General features: G+C 30.1%; 1 protein-coding gene and 1 long non-coding RNA gene across 13 annotated transcripts in view; one reads left to right on the top strand and one right to left on the bottom strand.

The window, feature by feature from the left end:
- The window catches only part of LOC140063632 (coiled-coil domain-containing protein CG32809-like), a 159,100-nt gene that overhangs the window by 18,464 nt on the left and 123,452 nt on the right, over positions 1-17,184 (bottom strand). For 10 of the 11 annotated variants that reach the window (XM_072110058.1, XM_072110059.1, XM_072110061.1 and 7 more), the window contains 4 exons: positions 11,847-12,009; positions 3,996-4,194; positions 3,212-3,530; positions 2,628-2,756 (listed from right to left, as the gene is read on the bottom strand). In XM_072110058.1, the coding sequence (XP_071966159.1) occupies positions 2,628-2,756; positions 3,212-3,530; positions 3,996-4,194; positions 11,847-12,009 (810 nt within the window). Of the gene's footprint in view, positions 1-2,627; positions 2,757-3,211; positions 3,531-3,995; positions 4,195-11,846; positions 12,010-15,276; positions 15,970-17,184 lie in introns of those variants that run through there. The other variant, XM_072110062.1, reaches the window with a different exon arrangement.
- The window catches only part of LOC140063636 (uncharacterized), a 478,535-nt gene that overhangs the window by 391,975 nt on the left and 69,376 nt on the right, over positions 1-17,184 (top strand). The gene's annotated exons all lie outside the window — the stretch shown is intronic.

Here is a 17,184-nt window from a genome sequence, read left to right as displayed (position 1 = left end):
TGCATGAACCAATATTTCTGTCGATTTAGGGTCCTAAATACTTTCGAACATGTCCAAACTTTCGGATGGAATTCATTGCAGATTTGAAAACTTTGTCAACATGATCAGACAAGTTGAAGACGGAATCTAAGGTAACTCCAAGGTTTTGAGCGGTAGGTGATGGGGTAATCAAAGAGTTACAGATTTTAACAGATGGTATCCAGCCTCGAGGTCTATAGCGAGAAGTGAAATGAATCAATTCAGTGTTGGCATCGTTCAGTACAAGCATGTTATGTGTACACCATGCAATGCAAGTTTCAAGCTTTTTTACAGCCCCTTCTTTTGGCTGGAATGCAATATAGAGCTGGGTGTCGTCAGCATAAACCATGAACTGCACATCATGTGCGGCAATGATATCTTGTAATGGGGCGGTGAACAGGATGAACATAATTGGGCCGATGACAGAGTCTTGAGGGACATTGTAGAGTTGATTTCAACGGAGTAAGTTCTGCCATTAAGGTAAGATGAAAACCAATTTATAGCAGTACCGCAAATACCGTAACGTGAGGAAAGGCGATGCAGGAGCTGTGAATGGTCTATAGTAATGAGAAATCGAGGAGGACAAGCAGCACATCCATGCGTTTATCCAAAGCAGTCAAGATGTCATTCTGTGCTCGCAGTAATTCAGATTCTACACTATGGCCTCGACGGTAAGCTGACTGTCTAGGAGCGAATAGATCATATTCCTCGAGATACGATAGTAGCTGTTTAGTGACAACCCTTTCAATGATCTTTCCCAGGAAAGGGAGGTTTGATATTGGACGATAGCTTGATAGCTCTTCAGTGCTAAGGGATTGACCCTTTAACAATGGAATACTGCTAGCATGTTTGAGGGATGATGGAAAGATGCCAACATTCAAAGATGCGTTCACTATCTTTGTTTGGTAGGAGCGTTTGGATGCAGGAATGGTAAATGGTAGAGGATCTTGTGAGCAGGAAGTGATGTTAGATGAATTAATGATTTTAAGTACTTCATCTTCATGAACCGCACTGAACATATTAAAACAGGAAGTTCTGTATGTTTTGAATTCAGCAGCAATTGGAATTGGTTGTGAGTTGCAAATGAGTCAGCAAGATCTTTAGAGTTGTCATGACTAGGAAGAGGGTGAGATGATATTGATGTAAGTTTGTCTATAACACGGAATAGATTTCTCTGGTCTGAACTCATTATTATATTACTGTGATAATCAGTCTTTGCTCCGATTAGTAGCAATCTATAGTTATTGCATTGTGCTAAGTGGATTTGTTTATATATCTCCGATTTAGATTTTATCCACCGACGCTCAAGGCAACGCCGTCATTTTTTCGCATCGCGGTGAATATCTGCATACCAAGGTGCATGTGAACAGAGAATTATAGTTCGTTTCACAGGGGAAGCGTGTGTGTTTAATGTAGAGCCCAAAACATCATTGTACTGTCTTACAAGGGCTTCCACTTCAGAAGATGGCTGAGCCAATTTAAGTGAGGAATTAATGTCAGTCTGAAACTGTTCCTGATTGAGTTTCTTGAAATTACGAGATTCGATCAATACCGTACTAGGTTCAGGGCGATCAAAGTGTACGTTACAATTGATTGCATGATGGTCAGATGGTAAACCTTGCTGAACGAAAATATGACTTACAAGATCGACGTTTTTACGATTTATAAGCAAATCCAAACAAATCCAAAGTATGATTTGCACTGTGTGTAGGTTCATGGATATGTTGCTACAGTTCAAACAAGTTCAGAATATGAAGAAATGAGCCCACAACATCAATATGAACATTGAAGTCACCGGTGAGTAAAAGTCGGGAAGAACCAAAGCTAAGTGATTCAAGCAGTGAAGAAAGTTTGTCAAAGAAAAGAGCAGATGAAACTTTGTTTTTATTATTTGGAGGAATTCTATAGATGACGATAAGCCGGAATGGAGTTGCATAAGATAACATAGTAACGTCCATGCATTCCATGGACTGAAACTGGACTGTTTTGTTAATATGAACCTTGATTCCATCATGTACGATGAATGCAATTCCACCACCTCTTCCATGGGTCTGTGGCGAGTGAAAGAAGCTATAATTCGGAAGAGTCGTTTTGATGTCTGCAATGACATGGTTGTCTTTGGTGGTACCAGTCATCCACGTCTCAACGATGGCCAATACATGTGGTTATCTATAACAAAGTCACAGAGTGCCAGAGACTTGTTCTTGGCTCTAATGGATCTAGCGTTCCATGTCGCAAAGTTGATTCTTTTTGGTGATGACGGTGTAATGCAGTGGTTGACCACAAGAAAAAGAAGATTTTTCTCATTTACTCCACAGTCAGGAACCTTACGTAATGGTTTTGTAATTTTTAGGATAGGAATTCGTTCGCAGAATGCCATATTCTTTCATCGCCTGGTATGCTGAATCAGGAATGTTACGATTAACAGGATTTTTGAATAAAATAAGAAAATACTTGCTATATGCTGTATGTTAGGCCTCAGTATTCTGGTCCTCAGGTAGAATTAAAAATGTAACCCAATCTCATGGCTTATTCCCAAGTTAATAGCATATTACATAATACCAATTCATGAAACTGCATTTAATTAGTGGTAGTGGGGTGTACAGTACCTGTGTAGCGTATCTACTTTGATGTTCCCTATATCCCATTGCAGAGCTAGGTCGCTGGTGTAGCTGTGATGTCTGCATTGGTATTGTATTCTGTGGCTTCTCAACTCTTCCTTGTGCAGCTTTTAATTTCTACAAAACAAAGACAAATAAAGACTGTCTACATGAGCTAAATATTTCCAAATATATTAAACTCAAAAAAAAAAAGAAGAGCTTAATGAGCTTAATCAGATGGGTCATCAATCAGTAATTATTAGGGATCTTTCATTTTGTGACGACCTAGGAAAAAATTACATCATGTTAATTAATTGTGTACATGCAGGAACATTTGGATGTGCTTCATTCAGTTGCTCTACCGTGTGGCTTCTAGATCCATGCGACAACCAATGAAACAACATGCGTAGGACATGTTCTGATTGCAGAATCGAAAGTTCAAAACCGCATTGCTTCTATCCTCCTTAGGCAAGACACTTTACTACTGTATGCTTGTCTCTCTCCACCCAAAGTCAAACTCAACTGTGCTGATTGCTATACGATTGACATATTATTATTTCTCATGTAAAATAGCACATAGTAAAAATACTTACATTTTGATCTAGAGTTCCACTCAGCTGAGCGTAATTATCCGACCCACCACGATTAGGCATAGGTCCATGATGTATCATTGGTCCAGGAACATTTGGTCTTCCTTTCCCTGACTGCTCCTTAACTGTTGTCAATGACGACATCACTTGATATTTCTGTCTTTGTTTATCATAATTTTCAAAGTCTAATTCTGGTTCTGAGAACAAACTGAAATCACTTGGTGTGGATCTAGCTGAAACGGGTGCCGATCGCGTGCTTAAATGCGCATCCTCCCCAGCACCTGGTTCATGTACTTTTAACACAACGTGATCCTTAATGTCACTAGAAACAAATGTATTACTTTTAATATCAAAACAAACAAAATAGATGTATATGAAATTGAATTATCATTATTATTATAATTTATTTAAATTTGTCTATTATCTCAAATTCCAAACAAAAATAAACAACTAGCGAAAACTTGTATATCTGGCATTTTTTTTAAGGATGAGTTCAGTTTAAAGGATGAAAAAGAAAATTCAATGACACTTAAACACGTATAAACCCACTATAAACTTTGCATTGGCTTTTTTGGCCAATTGTATTGAGCATGAGGCAGAATTAAACTCAGATTCTAGGACTGAGAGGCAATGCCTTTTCAGATAAAATTAATTTCAAATAATTTCCATTTTCATTATTCTGACTAAAAAAGTTGAAAATGAATGTATAGAATAAACATGAGTTGACCTTTTGGCAAATTGCTGCATTATATTTCAATGAATGAGGAAAAGGTATATAACGTCTTACCTCAAATTTTCAAGCTCATAAAAAATCTCAGTTGCAGGATCTCGCATATATATTTTTCTCTCTGGCTTTTCAAGAGCTTCAAGCGTAAGTTTGCCCGGGAAAGCACGGACAAAGAGCGCCCTGACAGTATCTAGGCCTGTTATTTCATTTGGCAATAGACCACGCTTAGTTTCTCCCATGTACTGTAAGTACACTAAACCTGAAAGAAGAAATGAACTCATTAAAAATTAAATATGCAATTTTGTTTTTATTTATATCATTGTGCTGGTGGGATAAAGTTAAATGTTTCAAAATGACACTGTTACCATGTATATTGACAAATCCTATTATCATACGTTTACATACACTATATCAATTCATTCATATTGTTGTATTAGTATCTTAATTTATTATGTATGTATTATAGTATATAAATTAAAACAACCATTATTGAAGCATACATTTATGCTAAATAAAATATACTGTATGTTATATACGTAATAATATATATATATATACTTTACTCTAGAATAATTTTCCTTTCCTGAACAATGTCAATTTTGACCGAGTGCATATCATTTAATTATTAAAATGAAAATTACAAGTAAAGGTTATGTTTGTAATTGTATCACAATATCTTGGAGTTGTGATGAAAAATGTCAGAAGATGATAACAAACAAACATTTGTTTTTAAATGCAAAATATCAGCTGTTATCACTGTATTCCTTTTAAGGACTTGAGTATGTATGTTTGATCTAAACTAAGAGAATATAATAGACATTCTAAGGAGGGGGAAGTAGAAAACTACTGGACGTATGGTGCCTTTTGTTTCCCATCTTCCCATCTAACATAAATTTGATCATGAAGGAACTAAAACCAAAATAGTGTATAGTGTTATAAAAGATAAATTACAATCGGTATTTGAAATATGAAAATAATTATACTTGGTAATTAATAGTGTATATTCACTAAAATTCGTCAACATTGTCCCGTTATATTTATCATAGAGCATAATAATCCAATGTTAGTTCACAACTGTACGTACATCATATATAACAGTACAATTCTACATTTCTCTTCAAACATGGCAATCTGTTCTGCTCCTGTGGCGATACGGTCATAAAACGCTGAATATAAATTGAGCGAATTCTCAACAATGACAGCACACTGGCCAATAAATTATGAAATGCATGTTTGCTAATTAGAACGAAAAGGGCAAAATAACAAGTCGTCAATTAGCAGAATATCAACAAGTTATTATAGATACAAAACGAGGATTATTTTCAAACATGATAAATAATTAAAAATAAATGAGTAGATATCGTGACTAACATCTGTTCAATAATTCCTCATCATTAAAATTTCTGTTGCTATATTTCCGAAAGCTTAGCTTATTTGTCACATGTGCATGATTATCGTACAGAGGTATGATATATATGCATATCAAACAGAGATGCTACAACATGTGTTATAATTGTAGTCTTAAGGGTATATGTGAAAGAATTAACAAATAAGTGAACAGAAATTATGAATATTTATATGTTGTTTATACTGCAGTCATACCAAATTTTAAACATTGTGAATGTGAGTAAAAAGTCTCCCTAAAACATCTTTTGCCTAATAATTAATTATTATCTTGATTAAAATAAAAGATGAACAAATGATGATACTCTTTTTCATACATGTCTGTCCAACAGCAAGTATAGCTTTCCAATAACAGGATGGATACATTATATTGACAATAGGTCAGGATTAAACCATGTGCCTTTGGATTGAAAGGCAAGCATGTTAAACCACCCAGCTACAACTCCATGATGACGAAGGACCATGAATAGCACAGATATGTGGACATCCGCCTTGGGTTGTTCTAGCCCTCCCTGTTTTACACAAAATGACCTCTTAAGAATGGTGAAAGATTTTATAAAGATATTCTCACAAGAATTGATTACAAGACCAGAAATAATTGTGCGCTTCATATGATATGACCTCTTACCTTTACTTTTAATTAAAGTAAATAAATTATAGTGTTGAATACCAATTATCTATCAGTACAGCATTCTATTTGCATTCAGTGACATTTAAAAAAAACTAAATAAAAATCATATGAAGTCAACAGCAAAATTGGTACGATTTATAATAAGAATCAGTATCAATCAATTTATTGCCTAATGAAGCGTCCCATTAACTCTTAATTAAGGTAAATAATATCAATACAGCAATAAACGACTTCTGAGAATAACAGTCAGTACAGTTGTAAGGTAACAAACAAGAAGTTTTGGATATATTTGTGTAGACATATAGCCAGAGCTCACAGAATATATTTGTGTAGACATACAGCCAGAGCTCACAGAATATATTTGTGTAGACATACAGCCAGAGCTCACAGAATATATTTGTGTAGACATACAGCCAGAGCTCACAGAATATATTTGTGTAGACATACAGCCAGAGCTCACAGAATTTTTACAAAAATCAGGTTGTGTTTTGGGCAAGCAATGTCCAAAATTTGATACTTTGCCCTAGACAATTTTTAGCCTGCCCAACTTTTGTGAGAAAAACTCATTATTTTTCATTTTCCTTAAAACCGAGATCACAACAACTGACATCAAATGATTTTTTAAAACCGTATTTATTTTTTTGTCTGAAAACACCAATTCGTTCAAAATTCAGTTCTTAAATCATATTTTCTTGCTCAATAGAAATGGAGATATAAAGTATAAAACAATTTATATATAATTGTTACTTCTACAAAATATAGCCATAAAGACATCTCTCATCTTTAAACCAATGGAATAGACAAATCTAATAGTGAAAGCAAGGTAGAAAAATGGCAGTAACAAATGTGACATTCTATGTTACATTGATGTTCATTGTAATGTCTTCTTTCATTACGTGGAACGAACAACTACAATTTTAACTCATGAATATTTAAATTTCTATTATTCATGCATTCATTTTGAATGAAGCCAATATTCACAATTAATTATTAGATTTTGCATTTTGTTTTAGTTTCCATGAAACTTGCATAGTATGTATGACAGCTTAATCGCTTTTTAATATTTAATATTCTATTCAAACTGTGTGCACATACTACCGTATTTTCCGGAGTATAGGTCGACCCCAAGTATACGGTACCTTATTATAATCTGGTGTGCTGATAGTTGACACTCTTCTCTGCAGTTGAAGAGGGTTTAAAAATATGGTTCAATATGAACAGCAAAAATTGAACATGTTATTAATTAACACATTTGTATCCTTACTGTTATTGAATATAAATTTTTTGCAACAAAACTATAATGCTATAAAATTATCATGCATTTGGAAAATATCCAATTCCTAGGTAAAAAAAATGAATGTTCAAATCACCATGGAAACCAATTCAATAGGGTGTTCTTTACTTTATGCTGATATGCAAGTTTTTTGTTCACATTTACTTGAATTTGCTCCAAAGAACAAAAGCTAGTTTAGGTAATATTTAAAGATGAGATACTAATTTTGTGACACGACAAAGACTACAGTATAATTTGTTTAAAGTAGTCCGTTTTGCAATTTGCATTATGGTAATAATACAGCCATAAAAAGAGTTATGAAATAAGCTACATGAATCTCAAATGTCATGGTACACACTAGCCATTTTAGTTTCAATACTAATTAATTATAATAGCATACACTTTCTTTAAGGCATTTCCTATGATAATTAGTAAAATTTAAATTTTAAATGATAATTTAAAACTCACAGCATAATAATATTTCCAAGAAAAGAATTATTACTTTAGACTTGTCTGTACAACCATTATTGCAAAAGATACCCAGTTTTTCTTTTTGATGTATACAGTAACCAAAAAAATCACTTTCTATTTTTGTCCTGTAGTTGTTGAATGTTCCAACTTTTTATATCGCTGTGGAATTGAATATAGTATCTAGGCCAGAATAAAAACTATAAATTTATTAACTATACTTAGATTATATACCATGTATGGAAAATAGTACTTAAAATATTTGCACTAAACATACTCAGATTTGCCTCTTATTGTGTATTCCGCTTTTATACAAATTGTATGATCTGTTAATATATGAATATCGATAGTTCAAATAAAAGCCTATAAGACACATTTTTATTTCATAAAATTGAATTTCACATTCAATATAGGTGAGTCATAATATCTTGATAGAAAAGTGTGTACTGTAGCTTTAACATTCATATTAAATTTTAAAATCAAACAACGCTACGCAATGAGGGTAAAATCTAAACGATAAGACCAACACCATTAAAGTATAACAGGTGTGAAAGAATAAATATTTGATTGGTTTTTAAAATAATAATAATTATCAGTTATGTTTTAGTTTTACTTGCATGGATATTGTAAATGGTTTAAATATGGTAACCATGTCGGATGTGAACATAATATTGATCTGCTTTTATTAGAATGAAGATTAATTAAGAAGACAATATATTATAAAGCTATAGTATAAAAAGTTTACAATTACAAAATGTCACCTTGATATTCAATTAATATACAGTGAAATTAATTGTGATGATAAAATATACTTCAATTAACAATTTGAATATAAATTGTAAATAATGAAAACAAAATAAATCAATAAAACTGAATTTTTTATTTATTAAAATAAAAATATAAGTATTCAAAATAAACATTCTACATGACTGCAATTTTAATGGTAACCTACAAACATTGTTAATAATTTCTAAAACTAATTGATTTATAATATATAATTGATAAATCATCAATAAAAGCTTGTATTTGAGTAACTGCATATTTACTGACTGGCACTATAGAAATATTATGGGAGGATATAAAATAAATCTGTTTAATTATATTAAAGGGACAGTCAAACTGTGGCATATTTTAAAAACAAAAGTTTTAAATTTGATGCTAAAATTACAGTAGCTTTAATGAGTGAGAAGCAGAATATGAAAATCCTCTTAGGTCCTCTTGCTTCAGACATCATGTTCTATATTTACGTTTTCATTTAAACAGTTCAATAACAAAAGCACCTCGAGATAGTGAACTCATTATTTACGGTAGCTGAATAAACCAATATTTTGCCAGATCTACGTAACATGCATCTTTGCTGAAAATCATCATTTGAAGACAGAACCTTTTAATAATGAAGACTATTTGTTAATTTAAAGTAGCTACTGTATGTAAATAGTCCAACAGCAAGTTCATGATTAGTTTATTGGGACATAATTACTAAAAAGACAAATTATTTTATTATTATTTTATTTTTCATTTATACTATTTTATTAGTTGTTTTAAATTAATACATTTATTTAAATAATATGATAATAAATTTTAATACAGTATTGAATTTTATTCTTTTGTATTGTATTTATTGCAAATATTGGAATAGTGTTTATGTTTGCTGCTGGAAAACATTTTATAATGATTTGTATTTGATGTGGCACAAAATTAGAAAAAGTCAACATTTGAAAATATTGTTATGTTTAGATAAGTATATTTTTTTTAGGTTCAAATATGAAATTTAAAGTTTTATTATATTGAGAAAACAAGTATTAGCAATAGCACGAAGCACATCTACACATGTACTATTGATTTCGAATTATTTTAATTTGAAAAATCCAATTTTACACAAGCATTTTACAACATTTTTATAGGCTCTACTTAGAATTCAGAGAGCAAAGTATGAATAAGCGGATGTTATATATTTGCATGCTGTCAGTTTTATGATAAAAATGTACATGACTTTACAAGTTACAACGGTTAAAGTTTAAGAAAAGTGTAACAAGAAAATCAGAAAGCTATATGTATTGAATCAAACTATTTCAGAAAAAAAGAATGTCTTTGGTACTGATACATAAAGAAGTGATTATAATCAAAACTGGTGATGCTGTTGTTGTTGAATTGACATTAAGTTGTATAGTTTAAAAAAAACTTAATCAGTCACCAAAGAAAAAACAAAATGAAGTTAGAAGATCGCTTCAGATGATTTTATCAACAATTTTGATTTACTATAATATTTTTTTTTCAATGTAGAAATAATTTGCTCAACCTTCAACAAATTTTGTTTGATTACAAACGTTAGTAGGTGATTCTAACAACTACTACAGTTTTGTCTTTACTGCATGTGCAAAACAAAAATCATAAATAATTCCAAATATTTTTTTATTTTAATAAATAAAATTTTCTAATTCTAATAAATTATAAAAAATCTAAATTTACAAACCAGTACTTATGGTTTCATGACATACTTTATTAAAAAATGTGCATTACTATTTTTATTATGTTTAAATCTTTTATTGATGAATATGTTGCTATGGAGCCGTAGCAGATTAGAACGAATAATAGCTATTATAGCATTATTAATAGCTGTATGGTAATATTGCAATGTTTTTTTATAGTGCAGTATCATCAATCTAGAATGACTTTGGTATCAAAAGCAACCTAATTGGATTTTAATGCGACTCAATGCCTTGTACCAAATTTGAAATTTAAATGGTTAATAAGAATGATGAATCACTGATGATTATAGGCGTGGTTAATGATGATAATAATAAGTTATAGTATAGTTGACAATGATGGCGATTATTAATGGTGATGTTGATGGAGATAATGATGTTGATGATAGATGGTGATGTTGATGGAGATAGTGGTGATGTTGATGATGGTGATGTTAATTATGGTGATGTTGATGATTATGATGTTAATTATGGTGATGTTGATGGAGATAATGATGGTGATGTTGATGATAATGATGTTGATGACAATAATCATGGTAATGCTGATGGTAGTGTTGAATAAAATAATGATGGTGTTGTTAATGATGATAATAACAGTAGCATTTAGGATGATGCAGGAAATATTGGTGACAATGATTGAGGCGTTAATGACAATAATTGAGACTTTTTGATTTGAGTGAATGTTTGATAATGTTGATGATAATGATGGAGGAGTTGATGACATTAATGATGGTTGGGGGTTTATGTGATAATGTTTACAAAAATGATGGTAATGTTAATGATAACTGTGGTGATGTTGTTGTTGATGATAATAATAATACAGGAGTGGTGTTAATGAAAATTGTGTGGTGTTGATGATAATGTTAACAATACATTTTGTTACCATTATTATCAACACAACCACTATTATCATCATAATTTACTATCATCAATAACATTACACTATCTGTGATCAGAACAACTATTTACATAATTAATTACCATTTTTTAAATAGCAGCCTATTTAGCCTGTTTGGATTAGCCACTCATTTAAACATGGTTGAAAAAAATGGTAATATGATGAGTACGGTAATGATATAAAATTACACCAATAACATCACATGAACACTATGAGAATAACAATGACGTTCCACATGACTAACAAGTGAAAGTAATGATTGTACTATAATGACACATTTTCAAACAAAATCTTGCTCAATAGGAATGCAATGTACCATCAAGAGCACTCGATGGGTACCCGACAAAAGTGTCGCGTTCATACTCATGTTCAATCTGTGTGTAAAAGCTTTGAAAACTACCTATTGTTAGGGTATTAGTGTTCAATTCAATTATTGATCATTAACGTAATAACTTAGTGATTAGCTTATAGGGGATTATTGTTGAAACACGTCAAAAGGTGTAAGCACGCCAAATGTGGTCAGTCAAAAAGATTGCGGCAGTTTAGGACCCCATTTTATATAATCATTTTAAGTTTAGGTACAACAAGTGTCTGCTTAGCTGGTGAAATATCTGTACTTTAGACAAATATGTGTTTCAAAATTCAATACATTCCTTTCATTTCACTTGTTAAAACTAAACAATACAATAAAATAAAAATCACAATAACCTCTTGTTTAAAATTAAAGAGAATCAAAAAGCAATTAACGTACCCATAGTTTTTTCTCTTGACTTATTATTTTGTCTCCTTAGAACTGGTAGGCTTGCACGATAGTTAGAATTCCTAGTAAATCCGTGCTGAGCATCAGCCTCAGACCTTGTGTCCATATCATCATGAAATCCATTTCCAACGTTAGGTCGCCGAATCGGCAGTGTCTGATGGAAAAATCAATGTGAACATCAAAGGATGTAATGCATTATTTCCACTCAAAGATGTTGCCATGTACTGTATTAATGTGTTTGTTTTAAATAACCTGCTTAAGGGTAAAATTATTCAAAAAATATGGAAAAAATGATGGCTTATTACCTATATATACACCTATATATTACACTGTAAAATAATATGCCATTGTTGAACAAATAAATGTTTTTTGAACTGAACTAAATATTAAAAATGATCATTTGTTAACAATTATCTATAAATAAATAAATTAAAACTACTTATCATTCATATAAAACTTGTATAAAATATAAACATTCTGCACATAATTATCAGCACAAATATTGTTAACGATAAATAACTACACTAATAATATTCCCATTTAACATTAGCATTAAAAAACATTCTTCCAAAATAATTAATAACAAATTTGTAATGACTATTGACACTTTAAACACAATGTTTAAACATTTAATCATGATTTCAATCATTTAAATATGTTAAATATTTTAAAATTAAATGTAATTTCCATGAAATCGATTAAAAGATGTACTGTACTACCTTGATGTAATAATATTATGCTTGCATGGTTAATTTCCCCTTACAATTGTTAAGCCCCAAGCATTATATTGCAAGGGTTCGAAATTTACCTAGACATATGAGTAATAAAGCAGAATTCAGAATTTTTTAACAGATCAAGAATATAATTGTCACTTAGTATTTAAACAAGACATTCAAAATCTGGTTAATAACTTTATTTTTTATAATAAAAAAAATGTACACATATGACAGATGTTACATGATATATTAATAAAATACAGAAAGACATAATAAAAATTAACATTTATGTTACAGTAGAGTATAAGGGTATACCTTAGGAACCAATTTAAAGTGTGTCATTAATATTGGTATTCCCTGAATATGGGTGTAATTTTAGTATTAAACTCGAATAATGCTTCAATTATGTCATATGACAGATGTTACATGATATATTAATAAAATACAGAAAGACATAATAAAAATTAACATTTATGTTACAGTAGAGTATAAGGGTATACCTTAGGAACCAATTTAAAGTGTGTCATTAATATTGGTATTCCCCGAATATGGGTGTAATTTTAGTATTAAACTCGAATAATGCTTCAATTTTACATATCTAGAATTTTATGACTTTATTTCAAATGAATGTGTTATTTCAAAAGCTCTTAATGGTTTACTTACAAAATGTATGTAATCAAGTCTCATTGTTTTACACATGTAATTGAAACTGTAATCAGAATATTATGGCTTCTTTTCATTCAAGTTTAAGTTTTTAATTAAAATTGTAATATTAATTAGTGTATTGTGTTACATCATAGAGTCTACCTGATACTATATATGATAATATTTATATCAGATATTCGAACCTGGATTCAGTAACTATTCTACTTCTTAATAATATTCAGTAAAATCAAATATGATAATTACGACCTTATTTCCAAATTCATTTTATTAACCCCCTTGACAAGGAGGATAGTAATGAAAGATTATAAGCATTTCACAATAGAGTTTCCAAAAAAAAAAAAAAATTTTTAATTAAGAGCAAAGTAAACAACTTTCAAACAGGATACAAACATTTTTTTTACAGACATTCTTAACATTAAAATTCTTGATTTGGTTGCAAGCTATTTTTGGAGTACACTTATGTTATTTTTATTTTTACATCCTTTTTTTATCTGTTAATTGACAAAAAAATAACTTTCTATAATTATAATAGATTTAAAGCATCCAAGACAGGTTTAAAGGTAGGTAGAAAAATGATTCATTTTTTAAGAATAACAATCTGTAGATTTACTATGGTAACTGAAAATATAATGTAGATAATTTTGATAATTTTCACTGAATTTACAGTATGAGTTTTGGGGTTTTAATTAATTCTATTTAAGACAAGATAGATAAATTTAAACATTTGTGACTAAAATTAATAGAATATATGAAAATCGTAGCAGGTAGAATTATTAACATATGATAGATCTAAAAAGCATTTTCTTTTTCTCTTTTAAGTTGACATAAAGTCACCATTAAAAATAAAATCAACTAAGCCATTGACAAAGATGATAAGATAGGTAAAAGTGTAAAAATGGTAGTTAGGCTGTGCATGATGTGGAAACATAATCCAATTGGCATTATGTAATGTGGTATGGTGGAGAAGGCAATATAGCTTAATGGTAAAAGATATCCGACTAGCATGCGAGAGGCATGTTTGAGATCTGTCAGTGCCATATTGCTTTGAACTCTTATTTCCACATCCGAAGGATGGGACATAGGGATCATTGGTCCTGTGTACATGCATGATTAAGAAATTAGTACACTATTTGAACACATCCTCTTATTATTGATTATGGTCCTGGTAATGAAGAGGTCAGGCAGTATACAAAGAAGAAGCACTCCTTTCCATTTTACATACACCCACCAGAGATCATATTTAAAATAAACTTGCTACAGCATAAATTATAAATTTGTGTTTATATTATACGTGTAGAGTAATAGGAAAATGTGTGCTTTGTTAATGTAATGCAATATATTCTGTTTCAATCTGTTCATATTGATTTCAAATGCATACCGAAGATATTTAATTAAAATAGAATATGAATTTAAACCTTATTGCAAGAATAGTCTACTACTACATTATTTTCACTGCGTTATTATTATTTTAAACACCTTTATGAAAATGTTCTAATTAGTCTGTATATATATATATATTGTCTTGGTATAAATTTTGAAAAAAAAACCTTAAGTATTAAATTCTGAAAATATAAATTACCAAAATCAAATTATCCCTGTGTAAATACGAAAGAAAACAATATATATTTTGTATTAGTACGTTTCATCTAAGAACAGTACTGTCTGAAAGTAAACATTTTTATTTTACCATTTCAAATAAGTACCATTACTAACCTGTGTAAATAAGAAATCTATATTTTAAATATAATTTTTTTTTTTTTTCTATCAACATACAAATACTGTATTTGAATTGTTTATTTGAGAAAAAAAGATTTTTTTTAATATATCTATTTTTTTCTTCCGTCAATATGAATATTGATACAATCTACACCTGGCCTTCTATAGAGTCAAGTCTTAACTTCCTATCAAAAAATATATTTTTGTTCGTGCTCATTAATTCTTCAGATTGATGTGTTGCCGAGTACAACTTAAAGCCTAACAGTATGCTAAGTAAAAACAGAAATTCTTTGAAGCTCTATGGAATAATGTGTAACACTTACCGGTACTCAGTATTTAAAAAATATATATATATTTTCCAGGTGAGGTCAAACAATTGATGAAAATACTCTTGTAATAGTCACAAGCTTGCTTGTCAATATACTCAAATCATTGGTAATGCCTTCTCATGATTATAGGCCAGTATTCAGAATAACCAAACAGCGGTGAACTACAAAACCATATGACATTTTTGCCGTCAATTTAAATATCCACCATTGAACGTGTACTACTTAAGGAAAACCAACATAACCTCTCCGCATAGCAATGATGTGTGATCTTACGGTTCACAGGGCTGCAGATCTCAACGTACGAAGCTATTCACACAACTGATGGTGTTTCAACTAATCACACAGGTTTTCCCACAATCAATGAAATGGGTGTTAAACAGTAGAAGCAGCAGCATCACCAAGTTGTATCACACATATTGTTGGATCAATTCAATACAATATCTACTGAATATATGATACACGGAACTGCAAGGCCGTTACAATATGCTTGTTTATTCCAAAGTGGCTCACTATGTATGTCTGCTATAAAATATTCCTGGCTATTTATTGGAAGAAGGGAGATTACCATTGATGATTAGCTAGACTATGTTACAAAAAAACAGGAGCTTTTAAAATAATGATGATGATCGTGTACAGCATCAATACATCAAAATGCATTCCATTGCATATTTTTCACTTAATTTCTATATTAATTATGTAATCTTCTTATATAAATGCATAATCAAATTTCATATCAAATTCAACTGCATTAAACTTCGCTTTGAGTTAGATTGAAGTATAAAAATATATAGTATAGATATATGGAAGTTCATACATAAAAAAATATTAAGCATCTTCGAAAAACAATATTTAAAATAAAATAAAATTTAAAAATTGTTTAAAAAATTTAATGTGATATAAACAGTAAAAAATTAATCTGATATTTTGTTTGTTATCATTTGAAAAATTACTGAATTTTGCTCTATTCTGTAGAAAATGTCTGCAATTTTCTAAATATAAAATATTCTTTAAATAAATTATTTTATAATGAATTAATTGGTAATTATTTTTATATTGATCTATATAATGGTCTGACTTGTGCAAATATTTTATCCTTATTATGTAACATTTTGAATGGCAATTGTATGCATATTGTTAGTGAGAGTCTTAATGAAATTCTTATTTAAGTAGCCATGCTCACATTGTAATGATTTAAATAATCAATGTTAATTAGGCTAATTGACTGTGGAATCATTTAACATACAATTAAGATGCTGCGATGTTTAACTCATGAATATATAATTTTACATTTCATTTTTAAATATTTTATGCCTAATTATAATTGTTATTATTTTAGTACAGATTGAATGATTATACCTTATGTAACAAGACACTAACTTTAATATACAGATATTACTAGGATTTATCAGTAGTAGTAACTTAACGATATGTACCTTTAATAAAATGTACTGTACCTTTAAATAATTTATTTTTATACAAATTTGTAAGTAATAGAAAGTAATCTTTATTAAATAAAAACATAATGGGTAACAGCAGTGGAATAACCAATTAAAATCAAAACATATGAGAAAACAGTCATACTAACCATCCTACCTAACTAATTTTTAAAGTTTGTTAAGATTTATTTCATACTTTCTTTTAAATTTGCCTTTTCGAAAAATTTTTTATAAATGAAAAAAAAAAAAAAAAAAATATCGGCCTTTGACATTTATAAGCTATGCTGATTCAAAAGAGTTTTTGATTGAAACTCATTTTGAACGACGATATAACATTTTGTGGGTGTCACGAAAGCTCAGACCCCCTAAGACCTAAGATCACAAAAGCTAAGACCCAACACCACCTAAGATTACAAATATTTATCTTTCGCACCTGCCTTGTATTTTAACTCCCAACATTTATTCT

The sequence above is a fragment of the Antedon mediterranea genome, chromosome 1 (genome assembly GCF_964355755.1).
Source record: "Antedon mediterranea chromosome 1, ecAntMedi1.1, whole genome shotgun sequence".
NCBI lineage: Eukaryota > Metazoa > Echinodermata > Crinoidea > Comatulida > Antedonidae > Antedon > Antedon mediterranea.
This window is presented reverse-complemented; position numbering and strand designations above follow the sequence as displayed.